The sequence below is a fragment of the Chelonia mydas genome, chromosome 2, assembly GCF_015237465.2.
Source record: "Chelonia mydas isolate rCheMyd1 chromosome 2, rCheMyd1.pri.v2, whole genome shotgun sequence".
Lineage (NCBI taxonomy): Eukaryota > Metazoa > Chordata > Testudines > Cheloniidae > Chelonia > Chelonia mydas.
In genome coordinates, this window is record NC_057850.1 from 181528367 (window position 1) to 181546050 (window position 17684).

Here is a 17684-nt window from a genome sequence, read left to right on the forward strand (position 1 = left end):
CTCAAACCTGGAATTTTCTGTGTAAAACAGTAAAATTTACTTTTGATTCAATGCAAATTGAAAAACTTTTTTTTTAAAGGGGGAAGATGGAGTCACGACAAAACTTTATAAATTTCTCAAACCATTAAGAGAGAATCAATGAACAAGTATGCTAAACTCAGTGCAAAAACATTTTAAGTAAAAACTAACAAAAAAAAATGCAGAAACAAAGGCTCATTGTGTCACCTCTACGTTGAGCCATGACTTACTCCATTAGTCCCTACTGGAGTAGAACCAACAGGACAGCTCATAGAAGATACTGCTCTGTGTGAGGTTGGCAAAACTGGGCTCTATCATACAAGACTGCATAGTGCATATAAATATATACACAATTCTGCTTCTGAATGACCTAAATATAATAGCCCTTGTAATGTATCTGGTAACTAAAGCATGTCACAAAGACTGTAGTATTACTAGCTAAAGCAATGCGTAACTGAAATGGATGTGACACACTTAAATAAAACCAGTGTTATTACCCTGCTGAATAATTTGGGAAAATTTTTGTCTGACTGCATGACTTTTTCTTGAAGGACACATAGTGACCTTGGCTGAATCTCAGAGATATTGAGATTTCTAAACAGAACACAAATAAATTTGAAAAAATAAGATCAGCAGCTCCTGTTTTACTCGTATGCATCCTTCTTTTCCCTCCACCATTGTTTTTATGGCTTAAACATGCCATTCTGGAAAAAGGGACTGTTAATATAGAGTTATATTAGTTGGTTACATTGATTTCTGCAGAGGAGACTGCTGTAAGGCAACTTTTGTCACAAGTGGATTTATCTTTGACAGAGTTTCAATTACGGCTGATGCACAGTTTGGGTGATGATGTTCTAAGGTGGTTAATTCTGTAAAAAGAAATCAAGTCCAAATTACTTAAAAATAATTGAATGCTGTGTGGTTAAACCTGACGCCACAGATTAGGTGGCATACAACTGACAACAACTGCTACACACCAATGAATAAAAATAGTAGCTGATTAGGCATCCTGTTGCCTTACCAACCCAGAATGTCAAAGCATTTTAGGACCAAAACCTGTAAATATTTATGTACATGCTTAACTTTTTAGCCTTGCAAGCAATCCCAGTGAATTCCATAGGACTGCCTGCAGAAAGACTGCAGAATTAGGGATTTTAGTTTACACTACTCTAACCTAATTAAAAAGTTAGCAAGTGCTAACTAAAAGCTTATAGCCAGAAATTTACACCCCCAAAAACTGATTAGATAAGAGAATAAAAATGAAATACACAACGAATATATGCTATAGCGTAAACATAAACGTGCTGCATTTACAAACTACATGTTCACAGAAACTGTTTTCTGCCAAGAAACATTTTAACTTGCGAAAATCAGGAGCATAGAGGAAGCAGGAAACTGGGGTAATCATTGCACAGAGAATTTTTTCATGAAAACTTAACCGAAAGAAGAGAGATTTGCATTAACTACGTAACTTTAAAATGTCCATTCATAAAGAAGTTTAATGTAACCATAAAAACAAAGTTTCCAACACAATAATACATAAATCAACACCTAAAATGCCTACTGTAAATACTGACACAGACCAACATTTTATAATCCCAAACAACTATTCACTAGAGTTTCCTTGGCTATAACTTTCCCTCAGCAATGTTGGTAAATTAATGTTTGGGATTGCCATTAGCAAACCCTAACACTGCCACCGTTTCTGACTAAGGCAACATGACACCACCCTAGTGACCGCAAAACTATAATCATCTTGATAAAATCCAAACAAGTAGATAACAGTGTGGTGTTCCCATGGGCTGAGCAAGGTCATCTGATTGTGAGAAAGGTTAACAAAGGCTGGTACGTGCAGTTGCTAACTCAACTATTTCTTCAGAACTTGCTACGCAACCTTTATCAGCACATTCTGCTATTAAGAAGCAATGTCAAGACAATCAAAGTCACACAATGCATGACTGAAACAGTCTTTTGCACACACAAATCAAAATCTATCATCTTCAATAAATGTTTTCACGTGCACAGGGGGTATGAGCTTAACACCCAAAGACATGAGATAGTCAAAGTCCAACCTTCCCTTTGAATTTATACATATATAATATATAATTTTATATATATATATATATATATATATATATATATATATATATATAACTTTGACAGCAGGCAATATGTTCCAGAAGCTAGCACAATGGTCTTATAAAGAACACAGAATGTAAAGAAAAAAAATCAATCAAGAATAAACCTGATCACCAATGTCTTTATGGCCTCATTAAACATGAGCAACCATGAAAATTTAGATGAAGTCTCTGGACAGTTTTAACGGCCTTCAAAGTGCAATTTGAGTTCTCTTAATAGCCAGTCTAAATGAAAATTCAGGCCCGAGACTCCAGTCAAAGACCCAACCTCCAAGGCCGCAGCATTACCGTTTCAGTTAAGCCCCTTCCAAAATCTCACACCCAGCTAAACCACTACGGAGGATAAACCAAAGCCTTTACAGAAATATTGACTAAAACAATAGATTTAACAAGGATTGCTGCTCTGGACAGGAAAATTGACTTTGTATATAACAGCGACGTATCAAATGTACTGATACCCTTCAATGGAGTGGAGACTACAGTCACAAAAGCTAAAGAAATTGGTTTCAACATAGAGGGGAGGAACATTAGAGGATTAATATAAAACTCACTGCTTCAACAAGAGAAAAAGACCAAAGCCATGAATCAAATACAAACAGAAGCCTGATGGGAACAGAAAAAGATATTTTGATTACACAAACTTCTCCTGACTTTATGCTTTAGCCAATGAGATATGTAAATTAAAAGTATATTGCCCTAATGAATATGGTTTCTGGCGTGTACCAGTTCCTGGTGAACACTAGCCTTCTAACACTATTGTAACCACATGGAAAGGGCAAATGAAGGACAGTGCACTGTAGTATAAAACTCACATCGCACAATTACTGACCTCCTCTTCCACACTGGCAAATCAGCAGTATTTTTATTCAGCATGATAGGGAGGGGGTGATGTCTGTGCGTACACAATCATAATATCCAAGTCAAATGCACTTCCGACCTCTCAATTCACATCTAGAGGAATATCAGGCAATAAAATGGTCGCTCAAGTGAGGAAAAAGAAATCACAGGATTCCAAGAACAAAAAGAATTATGTACAAAATTTTGGCAGTTGCTTAGAAAACTGCTTTGGAAGCTGGTGACAACCATTTAATACAACATTATTATATGTCACAAAAAATGTAAATACATGAAGATCGCAGACTTCCTCTTATCAAGTTTTCAACTCAGATTCATGATAATCATTGGGGCTCTGTTTTAGTTTTGGGGATTTTACATGCATATAATGAAATGTACATTTAGTAATGGCAACAGAGATCATGAATTCCTGTCATGCACAGACTCTGAAACACAAACCAAAAACTTCATATTCTCCCACATTTTATATCAATTTAAAAGAGGATGTGGCTGTATGGGTCAATGTTTCTTTCAGGGAGGTTAAAAGACTAAGAAATGGTAAAGTCCCCAAGAGACCAGGTTTTGGACATGCAACAACTCAGAAGGAAGGAGCAATGCCCAGTAAAGACATGGCTTGAATCTTAAATTAGGGTGGGGTACCTGAGGTATTTGCATTCTCAAGAATGTAAGATGTATTCTTTACTCTTTATATCAAAATCTCCATCTAGTACACCATCTGCTAGGGCTTGAAAAAATTTACCAGATTTTAATAGCTTGAGGGAGATTTTAAAAGAAAGGAGAGAGGGAAGAATAAAGGGCTGCTGAGGAAGCCAACCTGCTCTTTCCTCAATCCTCACCTTCCCAATTCCAGTTGCTGGGAAATGGAAGGGGACTAAGATTATGCCCAGGGTAAACTGACTTGGTACCTTTTGTCTTGAATTAGACTTTGGGATAGGTAGCAGCATGCCATCTGACATGGTTTGCACAGAGTCTAACATAATGAGGCTCCAGTTCCATTTGGGGCCTTTAGGCACAGCCCTAATACAATTATTCTTATTAATTATTAACAATAATAGAGTGCTGTCGATCTCTAAACCTCTGGAGACTGGGTGTCTGGTAAATTTGAAGCTACATCTCCTTCTAGTTGCTGGAAAAGAGAAGAAACTTTCTGTCTCTTGTTCTCTCTCACACCCTCCCTCCTCTGATTGCTGGGAGGTAGGATGGTCTACGCTATTCTATTCCTCTTCTTGCCTCTGTTTTTGAGAGATCCTCCCTCACGAATAGCTCCAAAACCACTTTCCGCTGCTGCTCAGAGCTTCTCAAAACAGCAGAAGCTTGAAGGTGATTCCTGACCATTATAAAAGCTACACACGGTGTTTGCATAGCAACAGTCAAACTTACCAGCTGTGTTCAGTTACACACTGCTACTGCTTGGCAGATAAGCAGCAACAGAAGCACTGGAATAAACTCAGAAGCACAAACACTGCATTGGTTTACATTCACTTTACTTTTTAAAGGTTATTTTTTCAAACTGAAGGGTAGAAACACTTTTTAAAATTGAAGCTTAAATTCTACAGTAGTAGACAGCTTAGGTCCCAACAGTGCCCAGAGAAAGCTTCTCATTCTCATGAGGGAGTGGATGTCGGATTTTTCAAGCCCTGCCATGTATATATCCTTTGCAACTCCATCTCAATGATCCTATCTGTGGAATTCACTGTCATCCCCCATTTTGATCCAAAACAGCCATTAAATGCTTTCAACAAGCCTTTAAACACTGCAAGACTAATTTTTTCGGTAGCTTTTAAGGAAGAGGAAAAATGGTGAGGCTGGTTGGCCTGGGGTGGATGCTTAAATTCTGTGGTTGTCAGGGCATGTTTTCAGGGAAGTGACGGAATGAGTATTTACTTGTATAGCTGCATATTTTCAAAGATTGTCATGGGTGCACAGAGCTTTGGATGCACATTTGTGTGTGCTGTTACAAGTCAAAATAAATAGAATATATGCACCTAATAAGTCCTATAGCCTCACTTCTCTCATTTTCTGCATATACTTTTCTGCTTTCTTTCCCTCAACATCCTAATTCACCACCGTTTTTTATTACAAAGTCCTTAGGTTAAGGAATGGTCTTCTTCAGTGTTCGTATAGTATCATGCCTAGTGACAATGTTCAATATATACAACTTAAACCTACAACACAACAAAACTATCTTCTCATTGGACAAAAACACTCCCCATCCCTGAAATGCTGCAAGCCAGTCATTTGCTGTTTAGAAAAACATTATTATTATTAAATATTTGTATTGTGGTAGTCCTTAGAGACATCCATTACTGTTCAGGGTTCCATTGTTCAAGGCACCATGCACCCACATAACAAAGAGAGTAACTGCCTCAAAATGCTTTGAATCAAAGTACAAGACAAGAGGTAATAGGTGGATATAACAGTGGGGGAGATCACCACGTGGCAGTGAAAAAAACTATTAGTGTAATAAAACTGTGGTCACAGCACATCAGCTGCCTACCCAATGTCAAGTCACCATCAGCAAGTAGATACAGAAGCTATTTTTTCCCACTAAGTTACAAATTCTATAAGCAATACCACCAACACACAGGTCAAAATACAACAAAATAATAATCACATTCTATGCTTGCTGACAGTCTAATTGTGCACTTTACAATGCAATTTTATACGAAGGAGCAATTATTTCTTCCTCTGAAATTTGTAGAAGTTCTAATTTTTCCACCTAAGATGTGATTTAAAGGGAGTTTAAGATAAGGAGGATAAATGGGAGAACAAAAGGCGGCTCTGCTTGTACTGCCTTCTCTGTGTGTGGCACTCAGGCCTTGTCTACACTACCGGGGCAAGTCGACCTAAGTTATGCTACTCCAGCTAGGTGAATAACATAGCTGGGGTCGACGTAGCTTAGGTCGACTTACTGCAGTGTCTTCACTGAACCGTGTCGATGGGAGATGGTCTCCGGTCGACTTACCTTACTCTTCTCAGGGAGCTGGAGTCTACTGGGGAGCGCTCTGCCGTCATTTTAGCAGGTCTTCACTAGACCTGCTGAAACGACACCCACTGCATCGATTGCAGCAGCGTTGATCTCCACAATAGTGAAGATAAGCCCCCAGTTTCCAATTGCTCAGGTCTTCAGAACTAGAGTGGAATCCTGTTTATGGAAACTAATTTGGGAAACCTCTAATTTGGACAGTTACATCCAAATGATCCAGGTCCATAAAACAGTGAAACTTCTCAAATCAGACCTGCACAAGAACAGCAAGTTCTGCAAGGCATTTTAATACCAAACAGGTCAGTCAGATGTTTGGTTTTCCAGCCCCATTGATTCCCTCCCAGCCACTTATTTTGCTATTTTTGCCTCCCTTCTACATCTCTCCTCCCTTCCTCTCCATACAAGATTGTACTGACTTTTTCACACTACAGATCAGCTTCCTTCCATGTCTCTTCCAGAAATTTCTCCTCCTTCTCACCCATCACCGACACAGATTTCTGCTCTGCTCTCTACCTATCTCTTAAGCCCATCTCCATGCCTGCTACTACTCTCCCTTGATCCACTTGCTGTCTGACTCTCGCTCCTCTGCATCTTTTATTTTCTTCTGGACTCTTCCCCATCACTGGCATGCCCTAACCTCCCCTCATCCACAAAAACAATTGTGTTCCCTTGATGCCACTTGTCTCTCCAGCTACTGCTCCCATCTCCCTTCACCATTAACCTTACTGGATATACCTGTTACAACCATTCTCATATTCTTCTCCTCTAGCTCCATTCTGGACCTCCTCCACTATACTGAAACTGCTCTCCCAGGTTTTTCCCCGGATAAATCCTTGTACTCCATACTCATCTTTCTCAACTTATGTCTTGTTTGACACTGACAATCATACATTTCTCTCTGAAATCTTGTCCACCCTTGGTTCCTGATTCCATTGATCCAGGTTTATTCTCCTGCCTTTGTGATCACTCCTTCAGTGAATCCTCTTCCTCCCATGCCCCACAATCCATGGGGGTCTTAAGGTCTTGACCCTTTCCTATTCTCCAATCACATCTTCTCTCTGGACCATCTCAGCTACTCCTGGATGATGACACTCAAGTTACCTGTCCACTCATTACCTATCTCCATTCATCCTCTCTCATCTCTCTGATATCTCATCCTGGATACCCCTCACAATTCTCCCTATTCTCAGTTACTTTTGATACCACCACAATGTTCCCTGTCACTCAGACTGGCCAACCTGGGATTCATCACCACCTGACTCTCTCTTACTCCAACATCCAGGTTGTGTCAGTGCTTCCTTGGTAGCATTTGAAACCTATTCTCTTCCTTACACCCAAACAGCCAAAACTCTTGTCCAATGCCTCATCACCTGGGTCTTGACTATCCTAGACTCCTCCTTTCCACCCTTCCTACAGGCCAACCATCCACCTCAGGTCCAGACAAAATGCAGTTGTTAAGATCCTCTTTCTTGCCCACCACTCTGGCCACATCACGTCCACATGAATCCCTTCTACTTGCTAAACCATTTCACTTCATTAAGTGCAGGCTTCTTGTCCTCACCATCAAGGCCCTTCACAATTCTACCCCTCCTTCCTATTTATTTACTCTGGACTCTTTCTGCATTGTCCACAACCTGCTGCTGCTTCTGCTCCCCCAATGCCTCCAGCCTTATCATTAGTTGGTCATGTATGAGCCATATCAGATGGGAAGAAGAACTTACTCAGACACATGTGAATGATAACTGGGAATAATTTAAGAACACCTTACTATAATGCCTAAAAAGCCACAATTTAGGAAGGAGGCTGTGCTGGTTAAAAACCTGGTTTAGAGGGGAAGTGAAGGCAGCTGTAAAAAAACCCAACAATTATGTCTATAGGAAAAAAAAAGGAAGAAAGGGGAAGTTGATAGTAATGAATATAAAAAGCTGAAAGCTGATGTTGTGCCAATTTTTAAAAAGGATAAGCAGGATGTTCCAGGTAATTACAGGCCTGTCAGCCTGTCATTGAACCCAAGCAAGATAATGGAGAGGCTGATAAGGGACCTGATTCATAATAAACTAAAGGAGGATAATGTAATTAAGCCAATCAGTATGGGTTTATGGAAGACAGACAGAATCTTTTTTTGATGTGGTTTAAAGGGAGTTTACAACCACAGTTCACCCACAGAGCGTTCCAACAACTTGGTTCCATGGAGGCTCCAATAGTAAGGTCTCAAATACAGCAAACTAATTATATGTTATATTAGTCATTCTAAAACAGGCGAAAGGGTTTGGGAAACAATTAGGGCATGGGAGGGGGCACAAAAGTGTGAGATGGTAGCCATTTTGTAGAATTCTCCCTAAGGCAGGGTATGCACTGGAAGAGTCTTCCTCTGCTACACTGAGAGAAGTTTTTATTTTTTTTTAAAATGAGATTATAAGTTTGGTTGATAAAAGTAACCGTGTTGATGTAATACACTTGTACTTCTGTAAGGCATTTGACTTGGTGCCACATGACATTCTGAATAAAATACTACAATGATATTAAATTAACATGGCACACACTAAATAGATTAAAACCTGGCTAACTAATAGGTCTCAAAATGTAACTGTAATCAGAGAATTGCCACTGAGGGGGTATATTTCCATTAGGGTCCTGGAGGTACTGGTTCTTGGCTCTATACTATTTAATATTTTTATCAATGGCCTGGAAGAAAAAAAATCACTGATAAAATTTTCGAATGACACAAAAATTGGGGGAGTGATAAAAAATGAATAGGACAGGTCACTGATTCAGAGCGACCTGGATCGCTTGGTAAACTGGGCACAAACAAACGCTATATATTTTAATATGCTAAATATAAATAAATAGATCTAGGACCAAGGAATGTGGGCCATACTTACAGGATGCTGACTCTGTCCTGGGAAGGAGTGACTCTGAAAAAGGTTTGGAGACTGTGGTGAATAATTAGCTGAACATGAGCTCCCAGTGTGATGCTGTGGCCAAAAGAATTAATGCAATCCCGGGAAGCATAAATAAGGAAATCTTGAGTCTGAGTAGAGAGGTTATTTTACCTCTGTATTTGAAACTGAAGAAACTGCTGCTGGAATACTGTGTCCAGTTCTGGGGCCCACATTTCAGGAAGGATGTTGATAGATTGGAGAGGCTTCAGATAAGAGCCATGAAAATGATTAAAGGATTTAAAAACATGCCTTCTAGTGATAGACTCAAAGAGTCGAATCTATTTTGTTTAACAAAGAAAGAGTTAAAGGGTGACTTGATCAGTCTAAGTACCTACAAGGGGAATATTTAATAATGAGCTCTTCAGTCTAGCAGAGAGAGGTATAACATGAGCGGCAAGTTGAAGCTAGACAAATTCAGACTGGAAATAAGGCATACATTTTAAAAGCAAGGGTAATTAAGCACTGGAACAATTTACCAAGGGTTGTGGTGGATTCTCCATCACTGACCATTTTAAAATCAGGATTGGATGATTTCCTAAAAGATCTGTTCTAGGAATTAGTTTGGGAAAGTTCTATGGCCTGTGTTGAACAGGAGGTCAGAGTATATGACCACAGTGGTCCCCTTCTGGCTTTGCAACTTATGAATCTTCTCACAGAACTACATACCTCTTTATACACTGACCCTTATGCATGGATTGCTCTCTGGGAAGTGACCTAAATCTGAAAACCTCCAAATTTCTTCAAAAAACCTATCCCCACTTCAATACCTATAAGAAATTAACCAAAAATGGCTTGAGTGGCATTTATTTTACCTACATATATCTTTGAAAAGATTTAAAATTGAAAATGTATATAAATTTGATTGTATTCCTCCCCCAACTATGTCAATTCTTTTCTTAGATTGTCAGCTCTTTGGGGCAGTGACTACAGCCACATATGATTTTCTGTGCCTGAGTATTTGAGGATCTAACCTGAGACTCCTTAATGGGGCCTGGGTTTTCAGCATATGAGTGTTCAATTTTTGAAAGTCAGGTCCCTTTACAGGGTGTCAACATGGGCCCAACAACATCACTGCCTCCAAAATCACTAGTCATTTTTTAAAACCTTGGCTTGAGTCATGATATGGATTTGTTCAGCATTTATCACAGTGGCCCTGCTACATGCCATGATCCTGACTCAGGCCTCTGGATGTGATTGCTACATAAATAATATACACTGCAGTAATAATAGTAGGCTCTCACTGGCACTCCCAAACAGGTAACAATCTTTATCTGCAGCTAAATGACATGGAAAAGGTTTTGAAATTTTCTCCTATGTTTGAAAATAAGTTTGATCCAGTCTGCCAGACCATTGAATAGCATAAGGTGAGGGGCTCACAGATCAGTAAAAAGAGGGACCAGCTTTTAGAAGTTCGTTTTCTATCAACAAAAGCTGGAATGGTCACTATAAGCCATGTTCATTACATAAAATTCCACTGTAGTCAGCCCACATAAAAGTACTAAAATATTCTCAACCCTTCCCCACTTCCTGAACAATGAACATATGTTGTCCCACAAATAACAGTATACAAATAACATGGTGATGATCATCACTGTACTGTGTCTACATCTAGCTGAAGGTTTTTAGGGAGTACGTAACTAATTGCTCCCAGTACATAAAACAAGACATATCTAACATATAAAACTGGCGCCAAGTTTTAGTCCTTATTAATTATACCAGAAACTGGTATGAGGGCAATTCATCACAACATCTAAAAATTGCTGTATAAACCACATCAGTCACTACACCAAAATTACCTACACAGTCAAACAGAAGCATTCGGCTTGTCATTCTCAATCAGATGGGCAATGGAGCTCTAAAGACCCTTCGCTCAGACACCTATCTCTATAACTCACTGTCCTTAACATACTGAAGGAAATTTGGAGCACACAGCAAACACTCTATGAACGGTTCCCATAGACATAGGCTATTATCTGTCAGATTCCCTTTTCTGCCAGCTTACTAGCAAGAAAGAATTGGATGTTTCTCCTTCGTGGTGTAGAATTTTGTGCTTGTGTCCTCATCTGCCTCCTCTCTAACAAACTACATAGGTACTTTCTGTTCTTTTAAAGCTTCCTTTTTTACCCATGTTTTCTTACACAAACAACCTTTTGTCCACAAGTTTAAGGAATATTGTAGCCTTTTCTTGCAACCTCAGATAATAAATGGGGTGGGTTGTTTTTTCAAGTGGTGGGTAAAGAGAGGTGGTACTGCATCATAAGAGGCATATATTTGATTCAAAAAACAAAAAAATCACATGAAACACACAACAAATGGAAGTCCCATGCAACAGGAGCATTACCATGTTTGCCCTTAAAACATTTCGAGAGAAACTTTTTTTAAAAACTCCTTTTAAACAAACCAGAGAGTTTGACAAGATGGTCTTGCTTTATCCCCCACCCTTGAGGCCATCACGGTTAATATTCTTCTGGCCACGAAATACTCTCTTTGTACTCAATCGACTCTTATTCTTAATCTCTGTTGTTCTCCCCTGCAGTCTCTGGATGGCAGCATGACAGGATAGTGCTCTTTGGAATGCCAGCATTCATCTATAAAGCTGCTGCTTCAGAGGGAATGTTGTAGCATGTAAGATGACACCAATGACATGTTTTGCTCAGTGTATCAAGTACAGTACAGGAGGCAGAGCTTAACTGGCTGGAGGGATCACTTGAGTGACAAAATCTCTCCCTGTCTACCTCCTGTCTCCCATCCCCAGGCAAAATATGCTGTCTCCACAGCAGCCAGGAGACCAAAACTGAAAATGCAATGACAGCACTAACACAATCATCAGCACTCCCTCTCCAAACTACCAGCATGCCTTCTTGTCTTGCATTGCAATGCATGTTCCATCACAAATAACTTTTTAAAATCTTAAGATCACACAATCTTGAGATATGAACACACTACATTTTAGTTTACATACTTAGGATTCCATAATTAAGTCTGAAGTTTGCATTTGTTCTAAAACTGACCCACCGTAAGTAACCATAAAAACAAACACACAACCTCTTCCCCCACCCCTCCAAAACACACACATACACCTGCCATAGGGAAGGGGGGGGAAAGCAAAAATATTTAATCTACAAGTAGTTGAAAATTATTCGAAAAGAAGAATTTCCAAGAAGTCATTTTTATTACTAAAAGCGAATTACTACTTGAGCTAGACAAACTACATTTGTTGAATATATTTACTTTTTTTTTAAACCCACAAAATTAAGACTCATCTTATTCAGATTTAATTTATAGTGCAGCTTCTCTACAATCTTCACTCACAGGAACCAACCAACCAATCACAATCTGTTTCTAGATGTGATTTAAAACCTTGAAAAAAATCTCTAAACTCACTTTACATTAACTATTTCATGTCCTATTTTATTAGCATAAAAAGTTTTAGACTGAACATAAAAAGTACCTTCTTCCAAGATATCAAGGTTTTCATTGTGAAACCTCTGTGGGTTCCCGTGTTCATTTTCACAGTCACATTCAAAGCGTTCCTCTTCATTTACAGATTCGTTCACTGACATTGCTAAAATCATCCCAAGGCAGAAACTGTCCTATACCAAGCCATCTCCTTTAAGGCTACATTTGGAAATGACCCAAGTAAAGTCCCCATGGAAGAGGTACCATCTTCATCAGTTAACATACTTCAACTAAAACTACTAGCTGATTATTTGTGTATGTCGTCATTAATACAACACCTTTCAAAAAATACAGAGAAGAGCTGTGTATGAACCATCTAATAATTACTAAAAATATTATATTGTTCATCATACCAGACTCGAAAGTTGTTACATTTATTAAATAGCTCTATTTGCACATTTCACATAAACAACAATTAGTGTGCTGAAATCTCTCTTTAAGAATCAGTTCATTTGACAAATTTCTATCCCCCTATTCAAAGTGAATGGTAGCTTCCTGAAAGTATCATAGCAACAAGGAAGTACAAACTGATACTTACACTGCTACACCTGTTTGAGGGTGGGGACTTTACTAAGTTAAGTCACCTTTGTAAATTATTGCCTTATGCCATTAGTAACAGGTTTCACAGGGCTGTTGAATGGATAGATCTTGGAAACTTGCTGCTACTGTATATTATATCAAATGTTTGTTTTGCCATAAATCTGACTGCAATATTAGCCTTAGGGTAAAAACAAGGTCAAGAATTCAGCTTTTCATTGATCGCAGAGCAATAAAAAACTTTCAAAAAGCAAAAAAACCAAACCCCACCCCCCAAACCTCCACCGCCATACTACCCTTTAACCAAGCTTTTAACTTGCATGCCATATTAATCCTGCAGTGCCCTATTTTCTACTGTCACCTTTACTCACTGTGTATTCTACAACCTGTCTGGAAATTGAAATATTGCAATATCAGAAATGCATGTGTGGCATCACAGCATATTTTCAAGGACAGGGCCGGTATAAGGAACAAACTAAAATCATACAAGTTCTCAATTCTAACGATAAACAGGAGTTTCCAGGAGTGGACAGGTTTGAATATCTGTGTTTGCAAAACTTTTTATTAAGCACAGAGTCTGTATACAGGTTAACTTTCTTCTCTAGTCTTTCACAAATTGTATTTAATGCTCTCTTAACTGATTCATGAACGTGGGTACCAATCTCAGGGCAGACTGTTACAAAACAGGGCACAAACTCTAAATTGGTTGTCTGTTCTATAATTAAATTTCACCAATCAAGTATCAAATGTGAACTCCTCAAGGTCTATAACAGCCTTAACATTGAGTCACAGACAGTCTTCTTGGGTACTGCGGTCTATCTTGCCACCCAGGCAAGCTTGCCTTTGTGATAAATGGTCCCTTACACCAAAAATCACAATATTCACGTCACTCCCAGTCCCAAAGGACCAATCATTTATCCCAGGTCTATTGTAACTCAGATCTCACACCAAAGTCAATGCCTGTAGCCAATTCTGTAATAAACTAAGTAAAGATTTATTAACTAGGAAAAAGAAATAATACTTAATTACAAGGTTAAAGGAGGTAAACATATACACACACAAAGGAGTTACAGTCTTAGGTTTCAAAAAGTATAGAAGCTGCTGTAACATGCAAGCTCTACCTGTCCTTTAGGTCTAATCCAAGCTAAACAGCTTGGGGATCCCTTGCTTAAGCTTAGAAATATTGACCTCTCCAAATTCCAAGCCAGACAGCGATACAGTTCTTTCTGGTCAGAGATTTTCATTCCCTTCCCCCAGAGTTCAAACTGTGATGGGACGAGCATTTGTGCATTTCCCCTCTTCCTACGGGTGGAGCAGGAGCAATCAACAAAGTCTTTTATGCACTGCTGTTCCACAATGGTTTGTCTGGTGTCTATCGGTAAGGTTAAGATTTTGTCACGGTTATTTTTAGTAAAAGTCAGACAGGTCACGGGCAATAAAAAAAATTTCACGGAAGCCTGTGACCTATCCCTGACTTCAACTAAAAATAACAACTGTGACAAAATGGGGCTGAGCCCCAGCCCTACTGTGGGAAAGGAAGGGGGAGTCCAACACCCGCTGTGGCTGGGAGCTCTGGGTCCCCCGGCATCAGCCTCAGCTGGGAGCTCCAGGGTCCCCCAGTTGCCCACAGCAGCTCGGAGCTGTGGGGCCCTGCCTTGGAGCTCAAGGGTTCCCCCGGGCACCTGCAGCAGCTCAGAGCTGCGGGGTCCCCCCCCCGGCGCCATGCGCAGTGCCTCGGAGCTGCAGGGTCCCTCCCACACCGTGCACAGCGCCTCAAAGCTGCGGGGTCCCCCCACGCCATGTGCAGCGCCTCAGAGCTGCGGGGTCCCCCCAAAACAGCTCAGAGCTTCAGGGCCCCTGCAGGCTGACAGCTCCAGCTCCATTACCCTGGGGCTGAAGTGGAAAATGTCATGGAGGTCACGGGAGTCATGGATTCCATGACCTCCATGACATAATCTTAGCCTTATCTATGGGCCTTCTTTTGTTGGGCAGATGACGACACCTCTTGTGGAAAATCAGTATTTCACACTTGGTAATGCTTCTCTCTTGACTGTGGGTGTTTCCAGTTACAAAGCAAACATTTAAATATTACCTTATAACATGGGGTACAGATATGATAAGTGAGATTAATACGTGCAGCCACTCACAAGCATTTCAAAGTCCAAACACTAAACACATTCTTATAAACTTAACATCTGTTTTAACAACACTAACACACAGGTGAGCCAGACTAGTTTCCAGCTATGTGTGTGTCAGTGTTCAGTAAGCCCTTGAGCCTTAGCATGAGCTGGCACCTGGTCTGCCAGCATCACAAAGCATGCAGTCTATACACAGGATAACTTTCTTTTCTAATCTTTCACAAATGGTATTTAGTGCTTTCTTAATTGTCTCTCTTATTGCTTAATAGCAGGAAGATATCCCATGCTGACTGCAGAAAATATCACTCTCACTCCCCACCCCAGTCAGGGAGGTGGCTCCTCAGCCTAATCAATGGAGAAGTTGTTGTATTGTGGTAGCAAAGCAATTCGTGCAGGTGATGACAGCATATGCATATGACAGCATCAGCATCTTCATTCTCACCAGGGTGTAACAGACAGTACAGTAATTGAGGGAATAAGAAGGGCCCAAATTAATGATCATCTGTCCGGATCCTTTTACTGAAAGCAGAAAGAAGACTGAGTGGGGCCAGAAAATTTTACAAGAGATGTATTTGAAGGGAATAACACCAAAGAGGGTGAGGAATTGCTTACGGTGGTAAAAAGATATATTTAATATAAATGAGATGAAAATAAGCTAAGAAAAATTGAGGTATCTGTATTAGAAAGAACTTTACATATGAACATAAAAATGGTCATATTGGGTCAGACAATGGTCCTTCTAGCTCAGTGTCCTGTCTTTGGACAGTGACCAATGCCAGGTGCTTCAGAGGGAATGAAGGGAACAGGGCAATTTCAAGAGATCCATCCCCTGTCGTCCATTCCCAGCTTTTGGCAGTAGGAGGCCTAGGGACTTCTGGCGCATGGGGTTGCATCCATGACCAACTTGGCTAATTGCCATTGACTAATTGCCATGGGGTTGCCATGACCAACTTACCTAATTCTTTTTTGAACCCACTTACATTTTTGGCCTTATCATCCCATGGCAATGAGTTCCACAGGTTGACTGTGTGTTATGTGAAGAAGTACTTCCTTTTGTTGTTTGTTTTAAACCTGCTGCTTATTAATTTCAGCAGGTGACCCCTAGTTCTTGTATTATGTGAAGGGATAAATAACACTTCCTGCGATAGGGAGTCCATCCCACACAGGACTGACAGATGTTTAGATGGACAAGTAGGCCAATTAACTCCATAGGCTGACCTGGAGGAGAAGCCAGGGAGCTAACTGAAAGCAGGCTCAGCTGGGCAGGAACAGACTGGGCCTATAAAACCAGGTAGCTGGCAATAGAAGTGGGCTACTGGGAAAGGGGCAGTCACTCCCTGGGAAGAGGGAGGAAGCTTTGGAGCTGGTACTCTTAGAGTAGGGGGGAAACCAGGAATAGTAGGAAGCAGTCCAAGGAAGGAGCAATGAGGGCTGGTAGAGGAAAGCCCAGAACTGCTGAGCTGAGGGTCCCTGGGCCACGGTTCCCCTACCGGCCACTGAGGGAGTGGCACTGAGACAGTGGAAGGGAAGACTGACTAGAACTGCTAGGGGAAAGGGTTTTTCCCTCCAGAGGTCCCTTCCAACCCTGATATTCTATGATTCTATTATGCATTTACAGGGCCTTTCAATGTGAGCAGCTAAATAATAACACTATTAAAAAAGTTTTTAAGAAAGAAAGAAAAAAAAACACATTTTCAGAAAACATACTGCTCCTCCCATGCAGGCACATGTATACAACTGGATAAGAAAAACATAGCCATTTGCTTTGCACAGAGCAGCAATTTTTCTTTCAAAAAATGTTAATTATTAACAATTAGTTTATTACCACTTACAGCCTGATCCTGTTAGGGGCTGGACACCTTCAGCTTCCATTAACTTCATTTACAGTTGAGAAAACTTGGCACCACAAACAGTCTAGGCCCCAAATTCAATTTGACCGTTAAGTAATAATTATCAACTACTTTTGTTTAATTAATGGTATAATTCTTTCAAAGCCACTACCTTACATATTGCATAACTAAGCAAGGAAGGATTCAATGTTCTTATGAATTTTGACAGATAATATTAAGGTGTTTTTCCAATTTTTATCCTCAGATCTTTGCACCATTGGGAAATTTAAAAATTCATTAATTCAAATGTATGCGACTGCAGAACATTCATAACAGATTCAGGAATAAAAAACATTTGATAATTATTTTATAATGATGGCATAATATCTTGCCAGGCAGAACAGAGGGGCACAGAATGCACTGGTTATCTTCAAATGCTATGCCCTGTATTACAGTTTTAATCTCTTTTTTTCAGAGTTTACTTAAAAGTTTACATGAATAAGATGGAAAAATATTGCAAGTTTTTGGGTGGAAGAAGGACTCACCTACTGCCATTTACCAAGTCCTGATTCTGCAAAAAACTTACTGTTCTATATTGCAGTACTGGGATAATAAGTGTTCAAAAATTACAAGTCAGATTCCCAGAAAATCATGATTGGCCCCAAAATGATGAGCATGATTTTTAAATAATAAGTTTTGGGTTTATTTTAGTTGCCTTCTGGTTTCTGAACCTTTAGGGTATACTTTCTTCATGTTTTCAAGCTTATCTCAACGAATATGAA

General features: G+C 39.8%; 1 protein-coding gene across 10 annotated transcripts in view; it reads right to left on the minus strand.

The window, feature by feature from the left end:
* Positions 1-17684, minus strand: part of TRAK1 (trafficking kinesin protein 1) — a 112202-nt gene that overhangs the window by 47271 nt on the left and 47247 nt on the right. Inside the window, exon 1 of one of the 10 annotated variants that reach the window (XM_027829551.3) lies at positions 12391-12634. The exons of 6 other annotated variants lie outside the window; for them this stretch is intronic. In XM_027829551.3, the coding sequence (XP_027685352.2) occupies positions 12391-12514 (124 nt within the window). In that variant the 5' untranslated portion in view covers positions 12515-12634. Of the gene's footprint in view, positions 1-2985; positions 3082-12390; positions 12635-17684 lie in introns of those variants that run through there. 3 more of the 10 variants (XM_027829552.3, XM_043540756.1, XM_027829554.3) reach the window with 3 other exon arrangements.